The sequence below is a fragment of the Malurus melanocephalus genome, unplaced genomic scaffold (genome assembly GCF_030028575.1).
Source record: "Malurus melanocephalus ecotype Western Australia unplaced genomic scaffold, MMel_1.1 scaffold_99, whole genome shotgun sequence".
In the NCBI taxonomy this organism is placed as follows: domain Eukaryota; kingdom Metazoa; phylum Chordata; class Aves; order Passeriformes; family Maluridae; genus Malurus; species Malurus melanocephalus.
The window spans coordinates 1,506,503-1,533,878 of NW_026623331.1; the positions used below are offsets into that span (position 1 = coordinate 1,506,503).

The 27,376-nt window shown below is 37.3% G+C and overlaps 1 protein-coding gene across 3 annotated transcripts in view; it reads left to right on the forward strand.

The window, feature by feature from the left end:
• The window catches only part of GNAL (G protein subunit alpha L), a 177,148-nt gene that overhangs the window by 122,228 nt on the left and 27,544 nt on the right, over positions 1 to 27,376 (forward strand). For 2 of the 3 annotated variants that reach the window (XM_057368930.1, XM_057368931.1), the window contains exon 5: positions 1,891 to 1,988. In XM_057368930.1, coding sequence (XP_057224913.1) covers positions 1,891 to 1,988 — 98 coding nt within the window. Of the gene's footprint in view, positions 1 to 1,890; positions 1,989 to 26,117; positions 26,258 to 27,376 lie in introns of those variants that run through there. The other variant, XM_057368932.1, reaches the window with a different exon arrangement.

Genomic DNA, 27,376 nt, shown 5'->3' on the forward strand with positions numbered 1-27,376 from the left:
TGAGGAATGTTCCATGGTGTCTGGTATTTATCATTCTGACTTTCCCAGTTCTTTGTTGTAGTAGTGCTCTCTGTTATGTATGTGTGTCCGATTTCTCCTTCTACTTATTTCCTTTGATATCTTGTCCTTCCTTGASCTTGTTTTAGCTTTTTTACTGCTGTAGGAGCAGAGAGTTTATGATAGGTATGYAGCATAACTTCAAAAGGTGAATCTGCAGTCTTTAAAACAATCATTACAAAAGTCATTAAAATAACAAAGACTAAATAAACATATCCTCCTCAAGTAAAGAAATAAATTTCAAGGGCAGTGTAATCACCTGCCAGTCAAGAGGATGTRTTCCTTCCTCTCTTCTTCCAAGACTTTCTGCAAAAGCTTTTCATGCCTGCTTTAATATCTTCCTTTCTCTACCATTTTGAAAACRTCTTAAATTGTGCACAATATTGTTGGGGGGCGGGGGAAAGCATTTCTGGAGTTATCSAGGACCTCTATAGCCAGGTTCAAAGCCTGACTAAATTTTTGGTACTGGTTTGTTCTGAAAATCTTGTCCTGTAGTTTTGTCTTTCCCTGAAAATGTCTCCAGCAGGTCAGAGTCATTTGCTGATGGGCAAAGTKTCACCTTTTGGGACACCTCACAGGGGTGGCATGCAAGATTGGGAACCCATATAGAGTAAAAGTGAACTCGCTGTACTGGTCTTTCACTGTGAGCTTTTTCTCTCAAGAGAAATTTTTAGTCCTGAAAAGATGTGGGGAGAGACTGGCAAGAATTTCAGAAAGTTTCAGAATTCAGATGTTTATGCAAAATTTTGACAGGATCATGAGGTTCATAGTGATATTGCACCTATTTTACACAGAGCCAAAYTGAACTGTGGAAAAGCAATTCCTTAGGTTTCACAAATTTGTGACTAACCAAAGAACCCTGGTGATTTATTAGCAGTGTTGAGGTGTTAAGAAAACAACTTYGGTGTTTGAGTTGACCTATTCCTTTAACAATTTTGTTTGAGGGAGGAAAGAATCATATAATAAAGGATTATTATTATATTAATTCATCTAACCCTCCTTCATTTGATTTTAGAATAATGTAGCTGGGAAAACTCTGTTACAGTGTCACTTACCAGTAATGATATAACATAAAATGGACTCCCAGCTTTAAAACAAGCTGGATCCTTGAGTCTCCAGAGCTGGGGCAGGAGAAACAAAGGAGCCAGCAGGGCTGGACCTACCTCTCTGCATGTGTGTGTTTTGTACAACAGAGCTATAGCTTCACCAGCACCCAGGATGGCTTTGGTTCCTCTTTCAAATAAATCTGAGTATACTTTTTGGCAGCTATTTCTGGATTGGGTAGCCTGGGATAGCTGCTAGGAAAAGCACGTTGTGCCAGGCAGCTGTTTGGAGGAAGCAGTGTTGAAAAAACACTCTGAAAATCTTGCAATCRAGTTATTATATTGCATGAGAAAATATCAAATAGCGGAAAGTTGTGTTTTTTAGGAAAAATTGTGCAATCTCTTTTAAGTGACACTCTGGTTCTTTCTATGAGAAGCTGATGTTTATAAGCTGAGCAACTTTTTGCATCACTTCTATACCTTTTCCATGACAGAAGCATAAATTCAGTTAAAAATGAAGTGAACATGCTTACAGTAAATTTTATATATGGACTGGCATGAATTTTGAAGACAGCATTCATTATACTACGTGTGTGAGAAACTCTCAGCAGCCATATGTTTTGTTATTTTATTACAATTCTGCTAATAAATGCTTATAGCTTTTCTTCTGTAAGCATATAATCTATCATTCTGCAAAATATAAAGCATGAAGGTTGGGGGAAGGAGCAGCGCAGATTGGGAATTGAAAAAATTGAGAAATGTTCTCATTTATTGCATTTCAAATTTTCAGGAATTCTTTGAACATGCAAAAAAGCTCTGGGATGATGAAGGCGTAAAGGCATGCTTCGAGAGGTCAAACGAATATCAACTGATTGACTGTGCACAGTAGTAAGTATTTCTTTKTATGAAATTTATAGCCAAGAATGTGATCATCTGTAACAAGTTAGAAAATATATTTATATCAGTGAGATTCAGGAGTTTTGCAGTGTAGGAATTAACATTCATTCTCTGCATGTGTGGAACATGTATAGCAAAAGTAATTGATTATCATAGTTTGCCTTTATTATACAAYTAAAGATTCTGCCTCAAATATTTCACGCCTAATAACAGATAAGTATGAAAAATCAAATAACTTTATCTTTATTCTGCTCAAAATTGATTTACATAAAATCATTTTGGTTGAAACTATTAAGTTTGGAAAATGTTGAGTCAATCTAAGGAGAATGCTTTGTTTAAAATTCTGAGACCCAGACTGTGCTGAAATTGCTGTCTTTTCAGATTCCATTAAAACTTCTGAGACATTTACATAAGCAGATGCATACCTGCATTACTAATATATTTCTTAGGTGGAAAAATATTATAAGCAGTATTTAATTAAAGACAGTAGTACATTTGRTATTCTGTCCTTCATAGTGAAGCAGTGTACATGTACATAACACAGTCAAAATCTCTAAACAGGTTCAATCTGGTCAGAAATGTTCTGAGAAGTATAGTACATGGTGAAGGTGCAAATCATATAYAGTACCAAGATCAAAACCTATTAATCAGAAAATAGTCTGTTAACATTGCAAGTGCTTGCAAACTGGCCGTCCTCAGTAGTAATAGAGGTCTGAATTAGATTTGCACCGAAAATATACATTTCATGTGGACTGCTATTGCGAAAATATATACTCATACAGTTGCTATGTGATTTAGGGTTTTCAGAGAACATGCTTTAGTGTGTTASGATTTGTCTAACTGGCAGTATGGTCAGCAGCAATGCCACAAGTCTGTTCTAGCACTCAGTGTTTGGCTTTTCYCTCCACTCTGCTCTTGGTGCTGTGCTTGAAGCAGAGGATAAGGTCTATGTCTAAGACTTGTCGCACTTCTGTCACAGTGGGGAATTTTGGTGTTGCGGATCATAGTTTATTTTTCCTTTTTCCGGACCATTTTTGGGAAAAAATGATTCATCAGCACATGGAAGCAAAGGAAAATTAGATATGTGTTGAAGGAACTCATTTGACCTCAGTGCATTTACCAAAACTTGGGCATTTGCTCATAGTCAGGAGCAAGTAGAAATTCAAGCAGTGGTTGTACACAGAGACTCAGACAGCTGTCCAAGATTGCAATCAGTGGGTTTCCTCTCTGCCCTCACTCACCACCACCACCATAGATGGTGCAGATCTGAGTTGTGCTTGCTGAAAAGTGAAGACTGCCTGTTTATCGTATCTCTTCACATGCTCAACTAAGAGATTAAACCAAGAAAATAGAATAATGGCACATATTTAAAATAAATGAACTTTACTTCATGATCAGTAATGGTCCATGTGTCTCACAATCCTGCTTTGAAAAAGGATACTGAAAGGGCCAGACAAAACCAGGAATACACTTAATTATAGTGCTAATGGTAGTGTGCCTTCCCTTTTAAAAAATTATGCCTGTCTACAGGCTTAGACAGGAAGAATGATAGGTCTCATGTTATGTCGAAAACCAAAACACAAATAAGGAAAAAAAACTGGATCTAGAATTACGGTCAGGCTACATAAAACTAAATCCTACAATCTTTTTTCTGTAAAAGGTTAAAGAAAGTTTAATAGGGTTTTTTCTCTCTTCTCTCYGTATCTTCTAACTAGCTTGCTTTTTCTTTATGCTGAGATTATTTGTTATAGTAKTAAGTACATTTGCATAATTCTTCACCTTTGAGACCTTCTCTTAAGTATACTTAAATATTSCTTGAGTGCTTTTCATGTCATAATCTACCTGAAAATGTTACAGCTGAGTGACTTGTCCTTGTTCACACACCTTCAGTCATAGAGCAGAAACTTGAAACTCAAGTACAGCTGTGTCACTGATGTGATCAAACAGCCTTTTTCTCACCGATATTGATGATTTAAAACACTGAGGTGTAATCTTGACAGAAAGAAAGATGCTAAAAATGCACCAACTTTTATCTGCCTCTCCACAGTTCCTTGAAAATTAGAATTATACTAATAGAGTCGATGAAAAGGAGTTTTAAAAGTTTCTGTGACTTTGGTGCACAGGTGTATTTATGTATTGCACAACAGCAGCAGTTGCTTTACCCAGAAGAATATTTCTCTGCTAGCATTGGATGGATGTTTTTCATTGGATGATGTGGTCACATCCTCCTCATAACTAAAAGTGTGTGAGAAGAGGTTGGAAACACAGTTTTGATAACCCACACATCAACTCTTTCATGCATTTACAAGATACTGAGGGTGAGGTTGCTGTTTTCTGGCTCAGCAGGAGCTGGCATTTCTCTCAGAGCCTGTCCACGTTCATCCTTAACTGGTGAAGGGGAAAAGGGAAGGAGTRTAATGCTGGTACACATGCTTACTGTGGGATTTTGAAACATCTGCAGTGTTTCCATTCCGCTGGCTTTAGGAGAATGCATCCCACGCCATCAGTTAAATCCTAATCTTTTGCTTTGTAGTAAAGGAMGAACATTATCAGTAGGTCACCATTTACTTCTTAGCTTAAAAAAACACGAAGCAAAACCTAAAAAATTCCAACATGTGCTATAAATATCATTGGACTACAAGCTGGGTGTCTGACTTAAAAATACTGAAAAGCATTATTAGCAAATTATAATGTCAGTGGCCAAACTTGCTGACTGTTAAATGAGTTACAAATACAGTGTATCTTGGAATAGTTTAATTTGGCTACAGTACAGAGCTTCTGTATTTTTAAAACTTAACCTAGTATTCCTTATTGCTGTGGGAGAAATATTTTCCTGGAATCAGAAGTAGTAGAAAGATACAGAGGCAAATGTTTTATTTACATTATGACTGAAAGTTAATTTTCCTTGACCCTCAATGACCTTTCAAATTACCAGGGCACTGTTCTTTCCTGGGATTGAGAATGAGGGCTGGCTTGTCCCTCATTCTCATTCATTTAATCATTTTAATTTTAATATTCTTACATGAGTCTTTATGTGTCTGCATTTCTTTCATTATTAAGGAATACATTTAGTGCACACACCATGTTGATGGACCATGTCATATTTGTAACAAATACRAATTTGTGACCAAGCCAAAGGTCAGCGAAGACCAGGATTGTTCTTTATCACCAGCTAGAAAGATATTTATGTAGTTCTTGGAGGGRGTATTATTGCATGAACATCAGCCATCTTCTTTCCTTAATGATCTTCATATATTACTTCAAGATTAGTATCATAAAACTTACAGGTTATTGTTTTCCCTGTCTTCTGATTCAATATTTCTTACAAGTTAAGCTTCAAGTTTAATCTCAAAAATTAATACTTACTTTGAAAAGTTGATTTTATTTAGTAGTGTCCCCATTTGACTTAGCCAGATTTCAGCAGATTTGTTCTGTTTGTGATGATAAATCTCACATCTAACTTCARCTTATTTGAACTCTGTTCAAACTGTGGTTTTTGTCTGCATTCRCATAATTTAAATTCAGCAAATTCTAGGTCTATAAGGGACGTTCAGATTGTGATTTATTGCAGTTTGGGCATTGAACTGTCTGGTATATAAACAACAGGCAGAAAAACGTTAATTGAAATTTTCTTGTGATTCTRGGACAGTTTTCTAAAAGTTAGTTTTCTATGAGGAATGTAAGTCCATTTTTAATATTTCAGTTTCTTCATACTGGTTACCAAATACCCAAATTTTACTGTATCCATGGAAGGGAGCCACAAAGGAAAGTTCTATAAATGTAGAACAGATCAAAAGAAATAAAGRTTCAGGTGTGATGGCCTTCCATAAAAAATGACCCAGAAAAAAAAGCTGGTGATTTGATTATGTATCTATAAGAACTTCATAAATGGAAGTAAATTAATTTATGTGCCAATGAAGAGTTATAAAATTTCTTATCAGTTCAGAACATCAGTTATTTCTGGGTGCTATCAGGCTAGTGACGTCCATCTGTTGTTTCAGTAAAGTGAGCACTGAGCTAACTTAGTTTTGGTTAGTCAGCTGTCAGTTGACTAGGTAAAATTAGTTGCAATGATCAGAAAAAAAGGTGTGGGGATGCTTACACTGMTCAGACACTGTCATGGAAAGGCAGTAGTATTAGAGCATAAGAGCACAAGAGCAGACAAGCAGAACTAGTCACTTTGGGARGGGGAGAAACAAGACAAGAGCAGAACATCCAATTGGCTTTTTAGGCCACACACAGTTTGCTCAAGGCATTGTTGTTAGGAAAAAACCCAGCTCTTTTCAGGTTTATTAGAAGGTTCCAGAGTTGAATTTTGTCTGTGTATTCACATGGAAATAGCAGCATGTGTGTGCATGAGTGGCCCTGGCTGGAAGGGTTGTACTCCAGGTCACTGAGTTCCTAGGAATAGAAAGTAGACCAAGGATTTAAGGGAACACTGCCCTCAACCAGTACTTTGTCCCACTTTCTCTATCAGTCTTATTTCCCTGATAAAATACACCACTTCTGATACACTTAAGTGTGAAGGCCTAAATTGGTCTCTGTGCAAACATTTGGACTTACAAAACTTGATTAAGCAGGTTCTCTGGAAAGCAAACAYAAGGGATGCGAGCTTGGCCAAAGAAAATTGATTTTATATTTGAGCTGATATAGATGAAAAATACACACGTTCCTTTTCTGCGYGGTTTTTCTGTCCTGGAGAAGGGTTTCAGCCAATTTCTGAGATGTCTGTCCTAGTATTAGGTGGTGTAACTGGAAAAAAAAATGAGCTCTTTGTGTTGTTGTCTACAGATTCAACTCTCAGTGTGAGAAAAAAGGTAACTTGTTTTCTCAACAGCAGCACTTCTTCAAACCAAGCTTATTTCTGACTTCTCTTGTGCTCTTCTAGAGATAAAGTTTAATTGCTGGCACACTAAATTCCCTCTTATAGTCTGAGGTCAGAAAAACTACSTTGGCATTCTCTGCTTCTTTTGTCTAGTGTGACACTGCAGTCAGGTGTATTGATATATTCTTTCTTCATAAGGGCTGGTGAAGTAAATGTGTATGGATTTATGATAAATGAAGCTAAACACTCTTCTTATTGTTGCTGTTATTATCTAAACAACATTATTTTTAAAAGCAGCAATTATTTTAACACTTGGTAGCTGCTTATTAAATATAGGACAAATACTCCTTTACTTAGAAAGATGAGGGAAAAGTATTAATTCTAAATGTTTCATGTAACTAGATTTTAAGAACGAAATTTTTATGGTGATACAGGAAAACCATAATATGATTTTCTTCCATCTAAAGGTCTTTTCTGATTCATATGTAAACAACTCATTGCAATTGTGAAGTTTCTTCATTTTTTCAAGATTTCTCATGCAGAATCACTTTCAAAACTTAAAAATGTATTGCTCAAGTAGGAAGCAAATTTTTTTTTTGTTAATTCATGAAAAAGATTTCTCCACTTAACCTGATCTACACTATAAGCCTTAACCAACCAGTAAATTGTTATTTAATGGTAATTAAAAAAAGAGAGAGGTTATATTTMTAGAGTAATCACTTCAGCCTTACTGATGAGTTTTCTAAACAAGAAGTGGTTGCCAGATAGGACAGAAGTCATTCTCCAGTGTGTAACGCTTACATTTTTCACTGTTTACTAACTAATAGACCACACTCTTGAGAGGCAGAATTGTGGTTTCTTGAAATATGCACTGGGAATTCTATGAAATAACCTTTTCATGTATTGCCATGATTTTTTGTTGTTGTTGTTGTTGTTCCCCTTTTTGCCTACACTTACGAAAGAAAAATCATTACATTTTTACCAATTCTATCTTAATTTTGATAATCAAAATGTGACCATGTGTTATAGTACTAGTAGTTGGAAGTACAAAAATACGGAATAAGAAGCTGCTGGAGAAATCTCCAAAATGCTTTTGTATTTTCAGTTTGGAGGATGAAGCAGTATGAAAACACGATTCACAAACAGCCAGAATGGCATACAGGCAGGTACCCCCCTSTTTAAGCCACTTTAGTTCACAAATGCCTTCCGGACTGAGAGAAGACTATAACACTTCTCATATAAAAATACAATAGAAGATAGTTTATAAACACAACACCTTCTCTGCCTTTTAACATTAATGTGACAAATACTTTTTCTTACTAACTGGTATACAGGAAGGAGAACTCTTTAGGCAGCCCTAGGTGGTCTGCTCAAACATAAATTTAAACCATGCATTTTCCCACGTGCTTCTTTGTGGATAACTGGGTCTGTCTCCCAGAACAAGCAAAAAGGTTGAAAGTGGAAGGCAGAAAAACATAAGATATTCCTTAACCTCAATTTTAAGGAGTAATAAAATCTAAAGACCAAGCAGAGTTATGACAAATGCATGAAAGTACACTTTGACTCTTTTAAGGTTTTTTTTATTTTTTAGACAGTGTTATTTTCCTTTGCAAAAATACAGCAAAGCTGGCTTTATTCTGTTGAGGAAGCAGTTCTTTCCTCCRTAGTCATCAAATTTTTCAGTTTTTCCTGAACAACTGATGAATGTTTTCTTAAATATTTTTTTCTGWCTGCACACCCCGGGTAACACAGCAATTCAGCCTCATTTGGAAATGTGATCCATTCAGCAGTTTGGAGGATTGCAAGTAGGCCCATCAGCTGAGTTTSTCTGCATTTAGGTTTTTTTACTAGTTCCCTGAATTTAACCTGGAGATACATTTTTCCGTATCCTCTCTGCAGTGTTAAACTGCAGGCCTTTGCAATTGTGTTTGCAGTACAACACTTGAGGAGCTTTTARAGCCTGACCAAAAGACTGCTGAAGCACCAAGACCCTCAGTGTCACCCTCAGCATATAAACTCTTAAATCATCAATATCCTTTATAACAAAGAAAGAGCCTTCTRTTTCATTTATTATTAAAAGAGAAAAGACTGTGTTTATTTGGCATCRCAGCAGTGAGGACAGATGTGAATAGGTACTGGTACAGGGCTGAATCAGTGAACTGGCACAGTGGGCCAGTGTGACTGGCGATACTCTGGGATGCTGAGCAGCAGGATGGGAAGGCTGCTCTGTAAGACTGGACTGCACAGAGAGACATTTTGTTTGAATTTTGCATATTAAAATCATACATGGTCTTAATAAAACATAGGAAATGAAAATAGCAAAGTTAATCAGCATGCWTGGAAGTTGCCTTGAAAGCTTATGTCTTATCTAGAGTACAGATAACTGCCAATAAAGAGAACCTTAAAACCTGTGCATTTACTGGCAAGTGAATGAAAGAGTACAGTAAACATGCTGATACAGCTTAACTCCAGAAATCCTGATTATGAATCATTGTTCAGCATCTCAAAATGTCTTCAATTGAAGTAAAACTGACGRTGTTAGTTATCTAGAATCTGCATGCAGGATTTATGAGTTGATTTCAGAAGGAAGTTGTGGGTCATTCTGTCAGTTGTGGTGTTATTTATATGCTGTTCTTGGTTTAGAAATCTTCCAGTGTATGCGTGGGAGAAAGAGTAAACTCTGACCAAAGCCAGCTTCATTATAGTGTAGGGAACATCAAGASTCACTTATATTTATTCCACTTCTCCAGTTTATGTCAACTGATACAGAGTTTAATTCAATCTGTTCATTTCCAATTTGTTGCTGAGTGAGTGCATGTTCCATTGGCAGAGATTAGTTGGTTAAAGAATACATCACCTTATTAATAAGCTTGTCATWATATGACACAAATGTATTTTAAGTTTTGTCTGTGGGATTTTTTTTACTATGCTCTATAGAAAAATTGTGTTCCATATTCTGTTATTTTAAACTTACTATGAAATGCATGTTTACATAATAAATTTAATATAACAACTGTATGATAACTCTGARTTAAATGCTTAAAAAAAAAGAATACTGAAAATCTAATGGCAGGTTATATGGGATACTGTCAAATTATTTACACTTGAGGTTTGAGTTTCCTTACATGCCACATGCATTTTTTCACTTAGATGGTCAGTTTTTCTTTTTTTTTTTGAGTAGTCAGTTTCACATGACAGGATAAAGAAAGGCCAAGAGTCATATTTCTTCCTCAAGAATCTGCTCACTGGCCAGACTTTGCAAAGACAGGCTCCTCTGCACTAATATATGTACACAGCCTTGTTTATGTTAGGATCTACAAGAAGCCAGGGTCTGGGTGGTGCTGTTTTTCTAAATTAGCACTGCACTGACAGATTTGGAAAAAGAAAAATGGTGGAATGCAGGAGTTAAGAAATATGAAAATAAAATACAGTTGATACTATGTTGAAAAAGTCTAAAGAATAAGCATCTATGCTTGAAAAATAAATTTTACACCTTAGACTAAACCAAAATAGAGTCATGATATTTATCAGTTGGGTTGTAATCCCAATTTTAAGACAAATCAGACTGGGAAACCAAGCAGTTCAAGGGCGTCTCTCTACTTCTCATAATTAAATTAAAGCTAATTTTGTTCATTTTAGTACAAGACAACAGTGACACTGCCAGATTTTTTTAAGGTTTATTTGACTTTAGGGAAATGGTTTCAGTTGTGTCTTTTGTAGAAGTATTCGTTCTGATTTAATTAGAGTTRTTTGTTATATTGTGGGGTCCTACACAAAGTTTAATTTGAGCCTAAATTAAGCAGTGGAAAAGAAAATATGTGTAAGATGTACTGGTAGACATCCTGTTAAATGGATATGCCAARTAATATTTCTGAAAGATCATTAAATCTAGAATTGATTCAAATATTGTGATCAAAAAATGTAAGCAGTTTTCACATGTAMGTGCTAATGCAGGAAAAGGTGAATCTTGGAATCAGTTGTATGGATTTTCTGAGAACAACTTTCCAGTTTTGATTTTCTTTCATGAGCATGGCAGGGAGGTTGGGAACTATTTTTTTGTTTGTTTTTCAAGTATTTGTGTAAATTAATTGGACAGAATATCAGAATGACGCTTAAGTACATTTTCTGGCCAAAACCTCTTGCTGCATTTTTTTATCCCCCGCCTTTCTCTTCTTGCTGTTTTTTTGTTTTCGTTGAAGGAGGATTCACTGCCTTTCTTTTGGTTTATAAGGATGAGTTTGGGAAGATCTGCATTTTGCRCATTAGCATCCTGAAAGTCCAATGCTACAGATTTTGAACTGTTATTCTTTRTTGAGTTTTCTCCCATCTACATTGTGAAGAAGTTTAATGGTCAGCATGGGTGTAATTTCTTGGCTTCAACTTATTTATTGGCACAACCACGTCAAACATGTAATTGCCAACACTACTACAGCGTTAAGAAAAAAGTATGTTAAAGAGCAGTAGAATGCTTAAGAGCAATGTTGCCATGAGGGTTTATTCTGTTTAGGAAATGTAGAAATAAGCTTTGRCGGTAAAAGAACTTCTTTGTCCAGTATGACTTTTATATTCATTTAGTTGGTGGTCTTGTTTCCGTACATTGTCAGGATCTTAGAAACCATTTTTTCCAGCAAGTTTGCCATAAACTGGATTTTCATCACAAGCATTCTGGGTTTGAAAAGCTTTTCTCTGAGGAGACAGATGCTTGGGAACAAACATTTTGCTACATTCTACAGAACTGATCATACTAAACTATCGTTCATTAACATCAGCTTCGATACTATTGTTCAAAAAAAGGGGTCAAATGTAGTCACTAGATTTCCCAAGTTTCATTTTCTCTTAGCTACTCTTTCTGTTTGTTTTGGGGGGTTTGGTGTTTTTGTTTTGCTTTGCTTTAACCTGTGTTCTGCACTGGTTAGTCACCTCTTTCCTCTGTGGTTTGTAGGCAGCTCATGTCAGCAAGGACTGACGTCAAGGTGGGCAGTTCTCCAGAGGAGGTTGTGGTGCAGAGTTCACAACCAGCACCGGCAGAATTTAGGGTTTTGACCTGATAGTACTTCCAAAGTAATAAYCAGCAAATTATCTTATGTTAAAAGGGTGAGACCTCTGTTAAAGATTATTTATAGAAATTTGTTCATTTATATATACCATTCTCTACCTCTGTCAGGGTGATCATCATAATATACAATGTGTTGAAAGAATGATAAAGCTAGGATGAAAAATTATTTTAGAAATGCTCTTAGTAAGTTGTAAACAATTTATACCTATTTAGAGGATGAAATGGGAAGATTGTAGGTGGGCAAAAGTTATAAATCTGGGCTCACAAAGAAAGCAAAAGTAATAAAGCACCAAGTATTTTTGGCAGGAATGCAGTCTCATATCTCTTCAATGAGGCAAATGTTAAATGTATGGGATAGCACAACTTTCAGGGGCTTAGCCCATGTCCTGATGGAAATGAGCAGAATGGATATGAGGAGGAAAAGAAACCCCATCACATAAGGGCCTGGAAACAACCAGAGAGAGACCAAAGAGAGACACTGGTAGTGAGATCTTCTATTTCCACACCATGTGAAGAGCGCAGCGCACGTGAATGTTCAGAAACTTGAAACAATATCTAGTTGGATTCTGAGCTATTAGATAACATGGCTAAAAGTCAGTTACAATAAACATGAGGTAAGTATGGATACTGTGAAGCTGTCAGAAATTTAYAGAAAACCAAAAGAACTGAAATACAGAAAAAAAATGCCTTTGAAAGAGAAAAAAAAATTCGCAGAAATTCACAAAAATCTTCCATAGACATTCTGTGAATTTCTTTAGAAAGGAAGCAATTGAAGAACAGTTGTGAAATATTTAATTCTCCTGAACCCTTCAGCCTGTGGGATGAACTTAAAACAAGTTCTTTCTTCACTAGCAATGCAGGTTTCTTCATCTCATCTTCATCATTCTAGRACATGTGTATTATCTGCACTAGTAGGCAAGGACCACAGCTACGGTTTTTTCCAGAGGAAAAATTGGAAAGTTTTTCCAAGTGAAAAGTCACAGTTTCATTCTGCCTCTAATAGGACTGATTGTAGTTGTCTAAATTTTAGTGTGGACCTCAGAGTACTGAGGCAGGTGCTTCTCTTTCAACAAGTGTGCTGCTGTTCTCTTTGCCTGAAAATATGTTCCATACAAAAGTGTTTGTCAAGAACAGTGCTCTGTAAGCAGAACACTCAGTAATTCCCTGTACCTCCATAGAAATCTTTGAAAACCTGTGAAAAAGATCATGGATTCTTCAGGGGACATACTGGCTTTCTCCACCTTTGAAAAGTTCAGGATCACTTAYGTTTTCTCAATTTTCACTCTTAAAATGGAGTCATGTGTGATAACATTTCTTGCTATCACAATCCTTTGGAGAAATTTCAGCATATTTCTGGAGTTTTTTCCACTTTACACATGTGTGACAGTTAATTCAATACTAGCTGAAAGTCTTCCAAGCAGAATCCAGCGTGTTTGAATTTTATTTGCATTGCTTTTTTCCTCTGTTTCAGTGCATGAAGCTATGACTTACTTGTGGTCTTTATCTAAATTTGGTGGCTGACATATTTCCCTTTCTTCTCACCACTTTCTAATAACATCAGATCTGTTTCTTTACTTTACCCTGTTTTGTTTGTTCATTGTTTTATTCTTGACAGATTGACCATTTGCTATGATTTGGGCCTCTGGGCTCTTGAGATAGAAGGTAGTGTATCATTTTTGTCAGTCACAGTGAGATATCTTRGATATCTACTTGTCTGTGTAAGGTTGGTTTATCTATGTGCTATGCCAAATCCTCCTTTGACCTTTTTGTAGTAATTTCATCCTYTTCTGTCTGATGTATCAATGTAATCAGAGAAAGCATACCAGCAGGGGAAAAGGGGGAGAAATGGGCATTTCTTTCAGAACGGATGTTTTCGTCTTTTTAGTAAACCCATTCTTCCTCCATGATTCTCAAGTGAAAAGAATCCATGAAAAACTTTTATTAAAGTAGGCTGGAAATTCCCAAGTGTTGTGCATAAATACTAAAACTATTAACAAAGCAAAGATTATGCTTTATATGCATTTCTACTTTTAAATAGTTWAAAAGTAAGTGGGTAACATATCTATTTCTCGGATGATGACAGGAATAAAGTTAAAAGTACAAGCTGGCTTCAGGATACAAACCTTATAGAACCATGATCCTTTAAAGTATTTATGGGAAGTCCTCTTTTTCTGTAACAAATTACCTTTCCATCAAAGGAGCATTTCTACTCTAATTTTAATGGCCTCAACTGAAATTCTTAAATTCTGAAGTGCTCAGTTGGATGAAGCACTTGTGCTCATTTCTGACAAATATGAGGACTCTTCACTTATTTCTTCATTGCTAAGAGAATAAATAATCAAATCCTAGCTGATTCTCAAAATGAAAATAGAAGAGGGCATTGAAATTAATATCTTCTCTTCGTTGTGCACTGGAGACCAGTAAGGAGTGTGAAGGAGAGGAAATATATGGAATTGTATTAAGTTTCAACATACTTAAAACAGGAAAAGCAATAAAAATGCTTCACACCAACAGTGGAAGATTTTGAGTGGCATGGGCTGTGCCAGGAGACTGCACAGCACAACCAGGGCAACTGGTTGTGCACGAGAGGGGCTGCCCTTTATTTGCAGCTACTTTATTGTCTTTTTTATTCCATGATGGGGCCCCACTTGGGGTGTTGCATTTCTTCCCAGGAGCTACTCACGTGTTTAAACTCAAGACCTTTCTCAACATGTATCTCCTCTGAGTTAAATGTAATACAGCTGCAGGTATCAATTCAGATCTGTGACTCACTCATCTGCATGCCTTGGTTGGTGCTCTGAGCTAGAAGTGACTTACCAGATGCAATTTTCTGCAGCAAAAAAAAATTCTTTATATACAGTTGTGTGAGCAGCAGTGCCTGTGTTACACTTGTGCAGGTAATGCGGAGTCATGACTTCCATATCTGTTACCAGCTTGAGAGGGTAAGCTCTGGACACAAGCTGCTCTCCTTCCTTCCCATTATTCCCCCTACACCAAATGGGGCTCTGCCTCTTAGTTCCTCATCTTGTCTTCCAGTCCCCTCCATCACTTTCCCAATACCATTGGGCAATTGTCCCCAAGGCACAATTTAGTCTCAAGCTTATAAATATACCATGGATTTTTTGGGGGGATGCGTTTCAGAAGAGTATGCTGAGATGTGGTGTATMGAGCCAAATCTGCCGCTCCCACATTGTAGTCAGATCATGCCTGAGACATTCTGCAGACTCRGAAACAAAGTATGATGGTCCAGTGTTCCGTGTTTTCCTAGAATATCACAAACAGCAATGTTTTGCCATTTTAAAAACAAAAATCCTTTCAGGTCACTGCATGACTTTCTGATTCTTGTGCAAGATGAAATTAGGAGTTAAATGGCTTTGGTTTCTTGGAATGATTGTGCCCACGTTGCATTGTGTTCTGTTCACAGAGCTCAAGGTTGATTTTTGTTCTGCCGCTGTTAAGTTGTTTGATTATGGTAAGATAAAATTATATGGGAACTGTTTTTTCACTGATGTAATTTGTTGGTTTTACAGCAGACTTATTCCTAAGCCCAGATAGTGAAACTATGTAGGTGTGGGGATCTTCTGGTTCTTCTGTTTGTAATATTCTGTTCTATGTAAAGCATGGGTCTCAATTGAAAGCATTGGTCGTCTTTTGTTTGTTTGATTTTTTTTTTTAATCCCCTGCTTACTGTCCTTTGCAAATTATGGCTATTTTTCTTCTTGGTAGTTTGAGATACAGTTAGATGCCTTTCTAAGGATGAGTCTGAAACTGTGTATGTGATACAATGCACAGTGATGTGAATGGCCTGTTGTCAGCACTGGTCAAAGAAGCTGTGACAAATCAGCAGTGGAGATGAAGGGGGAGGAATCTGTTTGCAGCTAGGAAATCTACAATGGCGGTTGTATTGGGCTGTCAGCATTCTCTTGGTGTGTTTTTTATTGTCCAAATGTCAGTGTTTCTCAATAGCTTGCTCACAGGAAAAGGAGTCAAGGGAATTCTCAATGTCCAAATCCCAGAACATGTGCTAGTGTTCAAATTCCCCTCAATTTGTGAGCTGCTCACAGCAGGCTGTAATCATGTATCATGCTGATTTGTGGTATCTGTTATGCATTACTTCAGTTTCTTATGAATTTTGTCTTCCTTATTTACACAGGGGAAACAAAAGGGCAAACTAGATCAGGAAGAAGAGCTTTGAAATGTAGCTTTAATCGAAAATTCATTACCTGGTTTGGCCTTGGGTATTTTATACATGTGTTTCAGTTCAGCTATCTGTGAAAATAAAAAGGGTAGTGCCTTTCTTAAGACCTTGTAAAAGCTGTTTCTGTGTTTGATATTAAAGGTTACTGTGGAGGAGTCATAGGCTTTTTCAGTACAGTGCAGTCATAGATATCAGRTTGTCTTTCTGATTGCTGTGAAATAATTGTTGGTGCCACTCTTTGCTGAAGACATCATTATTCTGTCTAGAAAATATCAGTACAGCTTCAGTACTTCCTAGTGTTTGGTGTGGTACATATACAGGTCTGGTCCTCCTCAGTTCTCATTGTACAGTGCATCAAATGAACTCTGCTCCATTTCACTACAGCTTTGGATCAGAGCAAATTAAACATTTGTAAAAGCTGGGACATGAATCCTAATAGTCATATTTAGCAAAAGTAAAATGAATGCAGCCAAAATCTTTTAGTTCCACTTTATAATTTAAATATTTTAAAATTTTGCTTAATATTGCAGATGTTTTCAAGTTTTTAGAAAAATATTTACATTAGAATTAAGGACACAAGTAAAGCAGCATAACCATCTTATCTGATCTGTGATGCCGAGATTGTTGCAAGTTCCTCTAAACAGCAGAGGAAAATTTAGAAAGTGATCGAGGAACATTTTTCCCTAACCAGCTGAACTCTGTGTCCACACTGGTAAAATACACCATGTTGGAAGAGGATTAGCTCATGGTTTTGTCTTTAATGTGCATAAGAACCAGTGTGTAAAATGTGACCAATTCAAACGTCATTAAGAACTATTTTCCCTATCTATATTAACAGTAAAACTGTGTTCAGTAGTCAGTGTGTTTTTACTGTGTGCCAAATGTAGACAAAGCCTGAGTTGTTCATTGTGAAATGCAGACACCAAAGAACTTTTAAATGTGGTAAGTCTGTGACCAACATTAATGCTTGTAGAACAATGTACATATTTATGTAGATATTTTCCAGTAATGACTTTGAGGGTTATTTGCTTTAGTCTCTATAAAACAAACATAATAGAGCCATCCAAATGGTTCCTCTTAATAGAAAGAGTATCTTCCATGGAGGATGTTTGAGAGGAGCCAAGCTAAACGATAAGGAAGCACCCACATGTGTTTAACTCACCAAAGAATATTGTCTTCAAAAGGTTGCCTGGTATGTAGTTCATGCTGCTTTTCAGAAGCATCAGTGAAGGCAGCAGACCAGCATATCCATCGTATCAGAAGAGTTTCTGCAGGATTTCTGTTTGGATTTCCAGTGATCCATCAGCCTAGGGAGAAGGTGCCCATTCAGGGTTCTGAATTGTTAGTTGCAGTAATCTGTCTCTAAAATGGGTAACTCAATCCAATCTGTGGTTATTGCATTTGGAACAGATACAGGAAGGCATCTCTCCTTACAGTAAATACAGTGCAGGTAGGCAGTGTTTCAATGCAATGGCCTTCTGTAGGATTGACTCCTATTATATATGCTATTTAGTTTCCTGCTGATAAAACTCTGTTACAGTTTCATCTGCCACCTGGCCATTTTAGGTATGCGAAGCAATAGACATGGGTGGACTGTGCCTTGTAGAAAGGCTTGGCCTTCTCTGAGTTTTATTGGAAGAGGAGCATGAGAAGAGTCACGCCCTTAATCAACATGGCTGCATTGATACCAGGGCCSTTCCTAAGAGCATTTTCCAGAAAGGTTTTGGAGAAACATACTCAGTAGTCTCCTCCATCCACAGGCTGTGGTAGGGATGACTTTTGCATACTTAGCAGTGAAGCAGCCCCACTGCAGTCTCTCTTCATGCAGTCAGTGCGGCCACTCTTTCCTGTTTGCCCCATCTACTGCAGACAGTGCTGCAAAATCTTGCAGTTAGAGAAGAATTGCAAAAAGTAAAGAGATTTTTCAGAAGAATTGAAAAGCCTATCATAAAAGCTCAAATTGTTTTATTTTGTAGCTCAGAAATAACCTTTTCTAAGCTGGCTCCATCTTCACTTTTTTTTTCATTAGGTCTGATGCTTGATCTGACCGACCTTTAAAAAATCTCTGTCGAGTSGCTGTGATTTTTATAGAGTAACCCATTCTGGTATAAGAGCACAAACAGTGTGGCATTCACTTTCATATAATAGTTYATTGTCTTAAAAGAAGTATTTTCTTCTACTTGTTTTGGTTGGTAGTTGAAAGCTGTTAGAAAAAGATCTATGTATTTTATTTGTGATCTGATAGAACTGGGAAGGAAAGCAATTAATAATGATAACAACTCTTAACTCAAACTTGTTTTCCCATGGTGAGGCTTACACTATCTTCTTTGTCRTGCAGTGAGTAGTCCCAGCGTAAATCACATTTGTATTTAAGGTTCGCATTTAAGCAGTTCCCAGAGTTGTCACTGGATTTTCAACCAAACTTGCTATTTTTAATGTGGATTTCCTAGCTGATACTAGGAGGTTCTGCCTGTGCAGATCTGTGCATGTGTAGCAGCTACTCTTCCTAAACAAACATATTACTGGAAATTCAAATAATTTTGAGAACCATTTSTGAGGGCTAAATGGTATAGCATAAATGGCAGCATACTTGAATTACACACTAATTCTTTATGGGAGGTGCTGATTGCACATTGCAGAGTTGCACCAGCCAGCATTTGTAATTCACAAATATGCCATGTTTTATTTTAAATCTCACAACATGATACATTACCACTGTGTATGCTGTATTGACTTGCTTTTATTTTGCTGCTTGCAATGGCGGAACTTGGGAGGGGACAGAAAGGAAAGTCCTTGGGCCTGCCTGGTGCATCTGCTGCATTCTCTCAGTTGTGAAAAGTTCAAATCATTGCAAAAAGTCCTTATGCATCCTGGTGCAGGTGATTAGATGAGTCATGGCTATCCTTCAGAATTGCATGCATAGACAAACTTCATTATTTCCCACGCTTGGGCCTGAGATACACCAAAGCATAGAATTGGTCAATAAAGCTTTTCTCTGGCCCCAAAGGACAGAGGTCATTAAACATGTCTCTGTATTCCTTTGCTTCATCAACCCCAACTCTGCAGTGGATGACCAGATGTCCACAGGGCATGTTTTGTAGCTACAAGATAAATCTCATAGCAAGCCATTTCCTTCCATCAGTTACATCAGACATATGCAAAAAAAATTTAGATTATTTTCCAATTAAAAAAAAAAATCCCTGAAAATTGTGGTCATGCAAAATAGTGCTTTATATGCCAGATGGGAAAATATGTTTCTCTTTCTTTAGTGTAGGGCAGCCAAAAATTATTCTAAAAAAGTTGTAATATTTGAGAAAGTACAAATTCAGTCGTATTGAATATAAAAGATCAGGATCATCTCTTTCTTCTGGACTTCATAAGAAATGTGTAGCATTTGGACAGTGCCTCCTGTCTGACCTGAGAAGGTGATGGGTGAGAAGTAAAGGAGTAAGGGAGGCATCCCTCCAAGGAGTTACAAAAAATACTGGCATGTGCTGTTAAACCACTTAGAAATATAATAAGGCAAGACAATGAATAGGATTAGAGAAATGTGGAAGTTTGTAGAACTGGTGGCATTGGTTGACCGCTTACATCCACCAGCGGATCTTGTTYGCAGGGGAAGTTGGAAGAAAGCTGACTATTACTACGACTTTGTTTGCTCTAAAGGAAGAGGGCCCAACAGAAGGGAGCTTCAGATAGCAGTAGTGGGCATTTTGATGTATATTTTCAGTACAGCTAAGATAACATTTCTAAAAGTGTAGCTTATTTTTAAACTCTCATTTGGGGTTCTTGGTTTATTTCATTTTGTTTGGGGGTTTTTATCAGCACTTTCCATGCATTTTTCTTTCCTTTCCCTGGCTTTTCTAGCTGCTGTTCTGGAGCAGCRTGCTTTTGTTTAAAGGTACTTGTAAACTTTTTTTTTATAATGGTTTTTAATTGACTAGAAACATACTAAATTCAGTCATTGCTTATCGTTATGAAGCTGGGTCACTTTTATTTTCATGGCCTTTGTTTTCACAGCCTCATGCTTTTGCTTTCATTGATCAGTAAGGCAAGAGATGGAACTGACATTGCTTTAAATGTTTCTCACCTGACCAGGAATGGTGTGCATTAGAGATTGTGTCTGAGGTTTTTCCTGGGATCTTCCATAACACTGCACATGTATTTTGTGCAGTGAGACATTTAGATAATGTGTCTTCTACCCTAATTGTTGCCTGGCCAAAAAGCACCATTTCATTTCTAGCACATTTTTAAAGGTGCATGTAAAAGATGTGTCCTGTGTCACTGTGGCTAGGCCAAAAAATGGTCTTGAAATGCTTCSAGTGTTGCCAACCATTTTACTTGTTAGGAACAAGGGAGGGAAAAGGAAATAAGAAGTGTAATCTGACCATATTCAAAATGTTTWTCCTGCACATGGTGTTAAAAAACTCTATTTTCCTAAAAGAACTGAGAATGCCTTTAGAGGTTGGTATTTATGGCCATTTTCTTGCCCTTTGTCACAGTAACAGCATATGAGCCAGGAATCTGAGTAGTCAGCTGAATATACACATGGCTAGGCTATCTCATTTCTAGCTGCCTGCTTTGTTTATCAAACACTTATGTAACATTCAGAATTCTATAAAGGCAGGGCCCAGCTTTGTATTCACACGCTGTTATCCTGGTGCTGATAGGGGAGATGAGCCGAGTGGGGTGGGAGATGGTTAAAGGGATTGCTGCCCCTGCTCTCTCTCCTCTCCTAAGCTTGAGAYCTCAGATCTACATCCCATCTCTCATTTGCTTTCTAGCAACTGCAGAGAAGGCTGTGGGACTTAATGCTTCACACTTCCATYGGCAGCATAGAGGCACTGAGCTGAGGCTGCGAGGGCAACAAGTGCCAGACTGTAAACATTGATTTGAGTGCTATCAAACTGATTTGGGGTTGGAGATAGACCAGGGATTTTCAATACATGTTTATAATTAAGAATGTAAACAGAATTCCATGTTTATATGTCCTAGATAAAAGGAAAAAAAANAAAAAAAAAAAAAAAAAGAGGCTTTTAAAGCCTGTGGTTTGAACTCCTTGAAAATAAAAGAATTCAGTGGTAAGGGTAAAAAGGAAAATGACACTCCTGCAAGCATTAAATCATACAGTTTCCTCGCTTTCTTCCTCTCCCTCTCCATCACACACAGTTGCAGACAAAAACTCTGCTGCAGAGCCACTGTTTTTCATTCTTCTCATGGACTATACCCTTTTTCTGAACACATATACGTGAAGCAGGTTTTGTTTGTCCTTTCCTCCCCCCACCASGGCAGGATGTTAAAAAAAGGGTTTKCCCCAAAAGATTYATTGAAGTTCATTATTGYCTGTTCAATTAAATACCTTTTAATGGTAACACAGCACAATATTTTTTTGCATAAATAGGTTGATATAGACTTAGTGTGACCATTGCTTAGTCATTRCATGTAACTCATAAGCAGCTAACTGTAGCCAGCCTGAACTGGTTTCAGGATTCTGTTGAAATTTTTTGGTCAATAACTCATAACCTCTCTTGAGACTTATGAAAATTCCTTTTTAGCTGTGGTAGTTGCTAAGTAATGTCCCTACTTGGATAACAGTTTAGAGACCAATCCTTAAATTGATAGCTTGCATACAGACTGCTAAATTTATGCAAGGAGCCTTTCTGGACAAAGCCAGAGGGTTCATTTGCTGATTTTTACAAGAGAAAATCTTGCAATGTCTTTTTGCTTAAGCTGCTGATAGCCATCTGAATTTTTCTTAGCTTAAAGTACGTATCTAAAATAAAATCTGAATCCCAATTTCCTTACGGCCTTCATTACTCATTCTAACAACTTTTAAAATGGGCCTTCCTTTTCAGTTTTGGAATTTTTAGTTACTACTTCAGTGCTTCCAATTTCAACCATTAAAAAACAGTGCATTAATACAGATACCAGACTTCTGCCATCCCTGTTTYTAATTTTGTTTTCTCTTGAAACTAACTCCAGCTCAGCTGATGACACTTCTAGTGATGTGATTGAACATCTGAAAAATTTCGCTTAAGAACATTAAAACCCATTCTTTTGTAGGAAGAGATGTAACTCCTTGCTTGAACTTACTTTGATTTTGAGTTTTAACATAAATGTGGATTTTTTCAGAGAAATATTGATGTCAGATTTATGTTGATGAAAAATGTTTCACAGAGAGTTGAGTTTTGTGGCAAAGTTTGTAAAATCAGCATTTCTTAAAGGGCATACTTACATTATGACTTTCATGGCACAAGGAAGTASTTTGTATAAAATACATGAAAGCTGTTAGAGGAAACAGGAGTTTTCAATTTTACTGACATTTGTAAACTAATTAAGAAAATCCTTATGGCATTTTCCCCAAACAAGTGTGGGCATTAGCAGCCCTTTATAAATTTCTGTTCTGAATTCTAGGTATTTTTACATAGCGTAGACCAACTGTGACATTTTCAGTTATCATTAAAGCACCTTAAAAATAAATTAGGCATATTAARCATTTTCATCTTTTTTCTTAACCACCATTAACTGCAGGTTAAAATTTTAAATTTTCAGTGATGCATTTCAGGAGGCCGAGCGAGATRAACAGCACAAGCTGTAGAATCGTACGTCGCTCACCCACTAACAGGGGCCTTTTTTTCTGTGAGTTTCCATAAATTAGATGTGGAGCCAAAGCAAGCGGAAGCTATTTTTAGTGCAGCAGCAGCAGCACTGCAGAACAGAAGCTGGCRGAGCATCACGTGGGTCAGGCTGAATCAAAGGGAGTATCCCGGCAATGTGCTGTAAACAAAACAAGGGCTCTGTCAAAAAAACAAGCTTCAGGTACTGAAAGAACCCAAATCAAAGCCTCACACGAGAGGCAAATGTACCAGCTCCGTTTCTTAGGAGATTCTGCTATTTTGCAAACATGGGAGCCTCATAAGAATCCTGTGTTTTCCTCGTGTCCCATTGTCTCACTCGATGCAGTCTTTACCAGTAGGCATTTTATTTAGAAATTTTCTCTTTTATGTAGTAATTTTATCTTTTATCAAGAGTGGAGTTGTTGTTTGAAGATATGTAAGTGTAGCAAAAGCAGATGCAGCTGTCTGCAGAGCCACTGCACAGGGGATGTCCTTGCTGTGAAAGCACTGCTTTATAGCATGGGAGATGCTGCTTTTCAGCAAGCAGAAGAGCAATACGAGTAAATTCTTCACTCTTACGCAAGAATTGGATTGGCACATTCTTCTATGAGATGTTTCATTCATAATTAGTCTTTTTATTTTGTGGGACTTTTTTGTGTGAAATGCATTTGTCCTCAGAAATTACACATTAACCTGAGTAAATAGTCAGTGAACCTTTCAAAGATTAACTTTTACTTAGTTTACTTTGGTTTCCATGTGTCTGCATGCTATCAGAGGCACAAATAGGTTTTAACTCAGTAGTTTCAAGAGCGTCTGTCTGTTACTTAGAATCACTTGCCAAGGCCACGCCATGAAAACTTATGCTCAGTCTGTAGCATCAGCCTATTATTAYTCAAGCAGTTGAGGTACAGYCTTTATAAAGGTTAAAAAAGGTGTKGAAATTTTTCATTTCARTTGACAGTTTTWAAAAAAAAGGCTGCCTCCTTTCATCCTGAAAACCACCTGTTCAGGTGATGCATCCTTTTGTTTATCCTGCAGGTGCATGTATTTTAAGGAACTACAGGGCTTTAATTTGTTGGAGTTTCCTTTTCAGGAGCCTGGGAAATGGGAGGGTGATTTTTGCTCTTACAGTAAATGCAAATAGCTGTAARAAAGGACTTGGGGAAAAGGATGTTAGCCTAAGCTGAATTATATGATTTCCCTACAATAGCAGCCTWTACAAAAAGGGGTTAGATGAGATTTATACACAATAGGCACATCAAGACAAATGCAAATATCAATGCCAGTTGTGTCACTTACGGCACAGAAGAGCTCTTGAGTGCAGCAAGTCCGTCTTGTTACCTCCCTGGTGCTCCTGACAGGGTTTTCCCCTTGGGCTGCAGGAAGAGTCACTCAAGCTGACATCTTGGTTTGGAAGGAGCAGTGATACAGGCTCCCAGGCACATCAGACATAGCAGGAGTCCTGTGCAGGTGCTGCAAATCTTCTTGGAGTTGTGACTTTAATAGACTTTGATGTCAAAGAGGAACTGTAGCCCCATCTGACCCATTTGCTGTACATTTTGGGTTATTTTTTGGTTTAGGCAAGCTGCAGCCAGGAAGAAGAGTCGACATARAATGTAATGTTGAGAGTAAGAAAGGCTAAAAAACAGAGTAGAAAGCGTAAATTGTTAAAGACTATTTAATGCACTCTAAATTAATTCAATAATGATAAAGTTGTGGACTTAGAGCCAAGTGTTTGTAAACTATTCATTGACATTGTTAGTATTCCTTTTTTTTAAAGGAATTATTTTGACTTTTGGGGGCCAGGATTGCTATGTGTTCAACATTCTCTTATACAAAGACAGCAAAAATATTTTATTTATAGAAATCACTTTATGTAGAAGAAAACAACTTTTCTGTTAATGTTTTCGAATTCCCATAGCAAAACCAAGGGACCATYCAGCTGAGCTCAGAATCCACAATTTCTGCACGAGTTGAGAATCCAGGTGTTCATGCTGCCTTACTGTAAGCTACAATAAGAAGATATGGCCATGAATATCTCAGAATAAACCCAAAAAAAAACTTGCTTCTTGCACAGATACACTGCCTCCTTATCCCAGCACCCATCTCTTCCTCTTTAAAAATCAAGCAGCAGCACATTCTCACACCTGGATTTGCTAGAATGGCTTCTACCATTGTAACTTCAAAACACAAATAAGCTGATAATGTTTTGATTTGAAGTAACTATAAATCACAGGAAAGTAGTTGGTTGTCAGCTAGAATTTTTTTGGTGTGTTTATGTCTCAGAAAAACAGAATTTGGAGAGCAGGAGCTAATTGTGATTTGGCCGATGRTAGCGAACAACGATGTGCTTCCTGTAACAAATAACTTGCTGTTTATTCCCAGCAGATCTGCCACACCGAAACAGAAGTCAGTAATCACCTACGTGTTTGTGGCCACACTAAGTAGCCTTTGCAGTGCTGACACTGCTTACAGAGGGCTGGGAGTTGTGTGTATTGCAACCACCGCATTTCCTGTCCCAGCCCTGGGAGGAAACCAAGGCAGGCAGCAAGGGTGGGGAATCTCCTGCTCGCTGGATGCCGTGCTGGCCTTTCAGACACACACCTCAGTGTTATCAGTAGTAAGCAAAATAAATAAATCGGTGTGCCTGCGAGGCATCATGAAGCCGAGCCGTACGTCACATCCAGCTCACAAATTATAGCTTCTACAGCTCAGCTCGCCACTAAAACATCCATAAAACAGATTTTACTGAATGRAGCATAGAGCAGAGATGGCACACTTAGGAAGTAATTGCACTGAGCTCTTAGTGATGCAAAAAAAATTGCAAATTGAAGTAATAGTTGCTGTGAATCTGCTAGCTACAGGGGAACTTAGAACAGATGCTGCTTTACTTAGATACTAGGATACAATCTTTCAGTGGGTCAGTTATGACATGTATGTAAACAGAAAATCTATTAAAAGCCAGCATATTAACATACGGCAATATAATTGTAAAGGAACAGGATTTCTTGAAAATTATGCTGGGTTAACATATGACTGCTTAAATTAACTTTGGCAGATAGAACTGTTTTAATTAGGTAGGGAATTGAATACAACTAGCTCAAAGCTGGCATTATTATATATAGTTGCAAAACCTTTGCAAGGACATAATATTTGTAAACAGCTTGTAATAGCTGTATTTTTCTTGTTCCACAGTCTCTGGTGAAGAAGCTGCTATACACAAATCTTAACTTTCGACAGATTCATATATTTCAGACCTTTTTTCCCCAGATTTCTTCTATTACCAGCTCATTTCAGGCTCTTTGAATCTTTTGACACAGACTGCAGGTGCCATTGCAGCCTGTCTGGACACACCCACCCTGCCATTAACCTAACTAGTCTGGGCACCTACAGAAAAAAGAAACTTGAATACAGCCAGGTTTCTAAAATACAAGGCTCAGGTGCTAAAGCCTTGACATAGCAGATATGCTGCTATCCATAACTGAGCTAGCTAATTTAAACTTCAGTGGATGTCTGCAGTGATTCTCTATATGCCTATGGATCACCATGAAGATAATGTCTGAGGTACAATTTTCTCAAGTACCTAGTTATGTACCTATCCTGTGGGTGTCTTTTTTTTTTTTTTTYTGCAATGTGAGTTTCATAAGCTCTAGTTCAGCATTTCCTCTTCCTTWTCCAAATGGTCTTTTCTTTGATATTTATYTCTTTTTTCTTCTTCATTTCCACATTATTCTCAACTCTCATAATCTGAAATAATTATACTGGATTTTAATAATCATGTTTCTTAACACATTGGAAAAACCCCTCTTTTTCTGCAAATGTGATGTATTTAGGAACCTCCACACCCCTTGCTGAGCTTCAAAGGTAAATTGTAAAGTGTAGTTGATTTTATCCTAGGAAAGAAGGTCAGGTTACTGTACTAATTCCACTGGGAGTAGAATCAGCTCAAAGCTGCATGTTTACTTAGAATCATGGAATCATCAGGGTTGAAAGAGACATTTAGTATGACCAAGTCCAACCATGAACCCAGCACTACTGCTGTAAACCTAAACCACATAACCCTGGGCTGGATCCAGACACCTCTTAAACAYCTCCAGGTACGGTGACTCCACCACCTCCCTGGGCAACCTATKTCAATGCTTAATCCMTCTAAGAAATTWCTTAATCCCTGCAGTATCTGAAACATGGGTAGACACCTGTTTCGTAAGATAGACACAGGGAAAAAACAAGTTTGCCCCTGTGAGATTAAACATAAAAAAACTTCTATAAATACCCAAAAGAAGGTGGAAATACCCTTATTTTGTGYAAAATAATTGAGTGAAGYATGCAGGTRTTTTTCTGCTGTTGTGGATTGTCTTTTGTTTGAGTCTCTGTGCATTTTCTCAGAAATACGTAGTTATTTCAGTAACTTTAAGAAATATCAGATGGCTTGCTTTTAATTGTTATTGCATCATTAAGTACCATATATAGGAAGAATTGCCTACTGCATATGCAACATGCAGAAATGGGGCTGAGAAGGTGATATTTTCTGAATTGTCATCAGTGGTACAAACTACAGCTCATCAGTATCCTCCTTCAAACAAAGCCCTTATTGTCAGTAAAGCATCATGCAAAAGGTCTCCTCCCACAGCATTGTCATTCTTGTGTCATACAGCAAAACTGCCCTTGCTGACAGAGGACTTC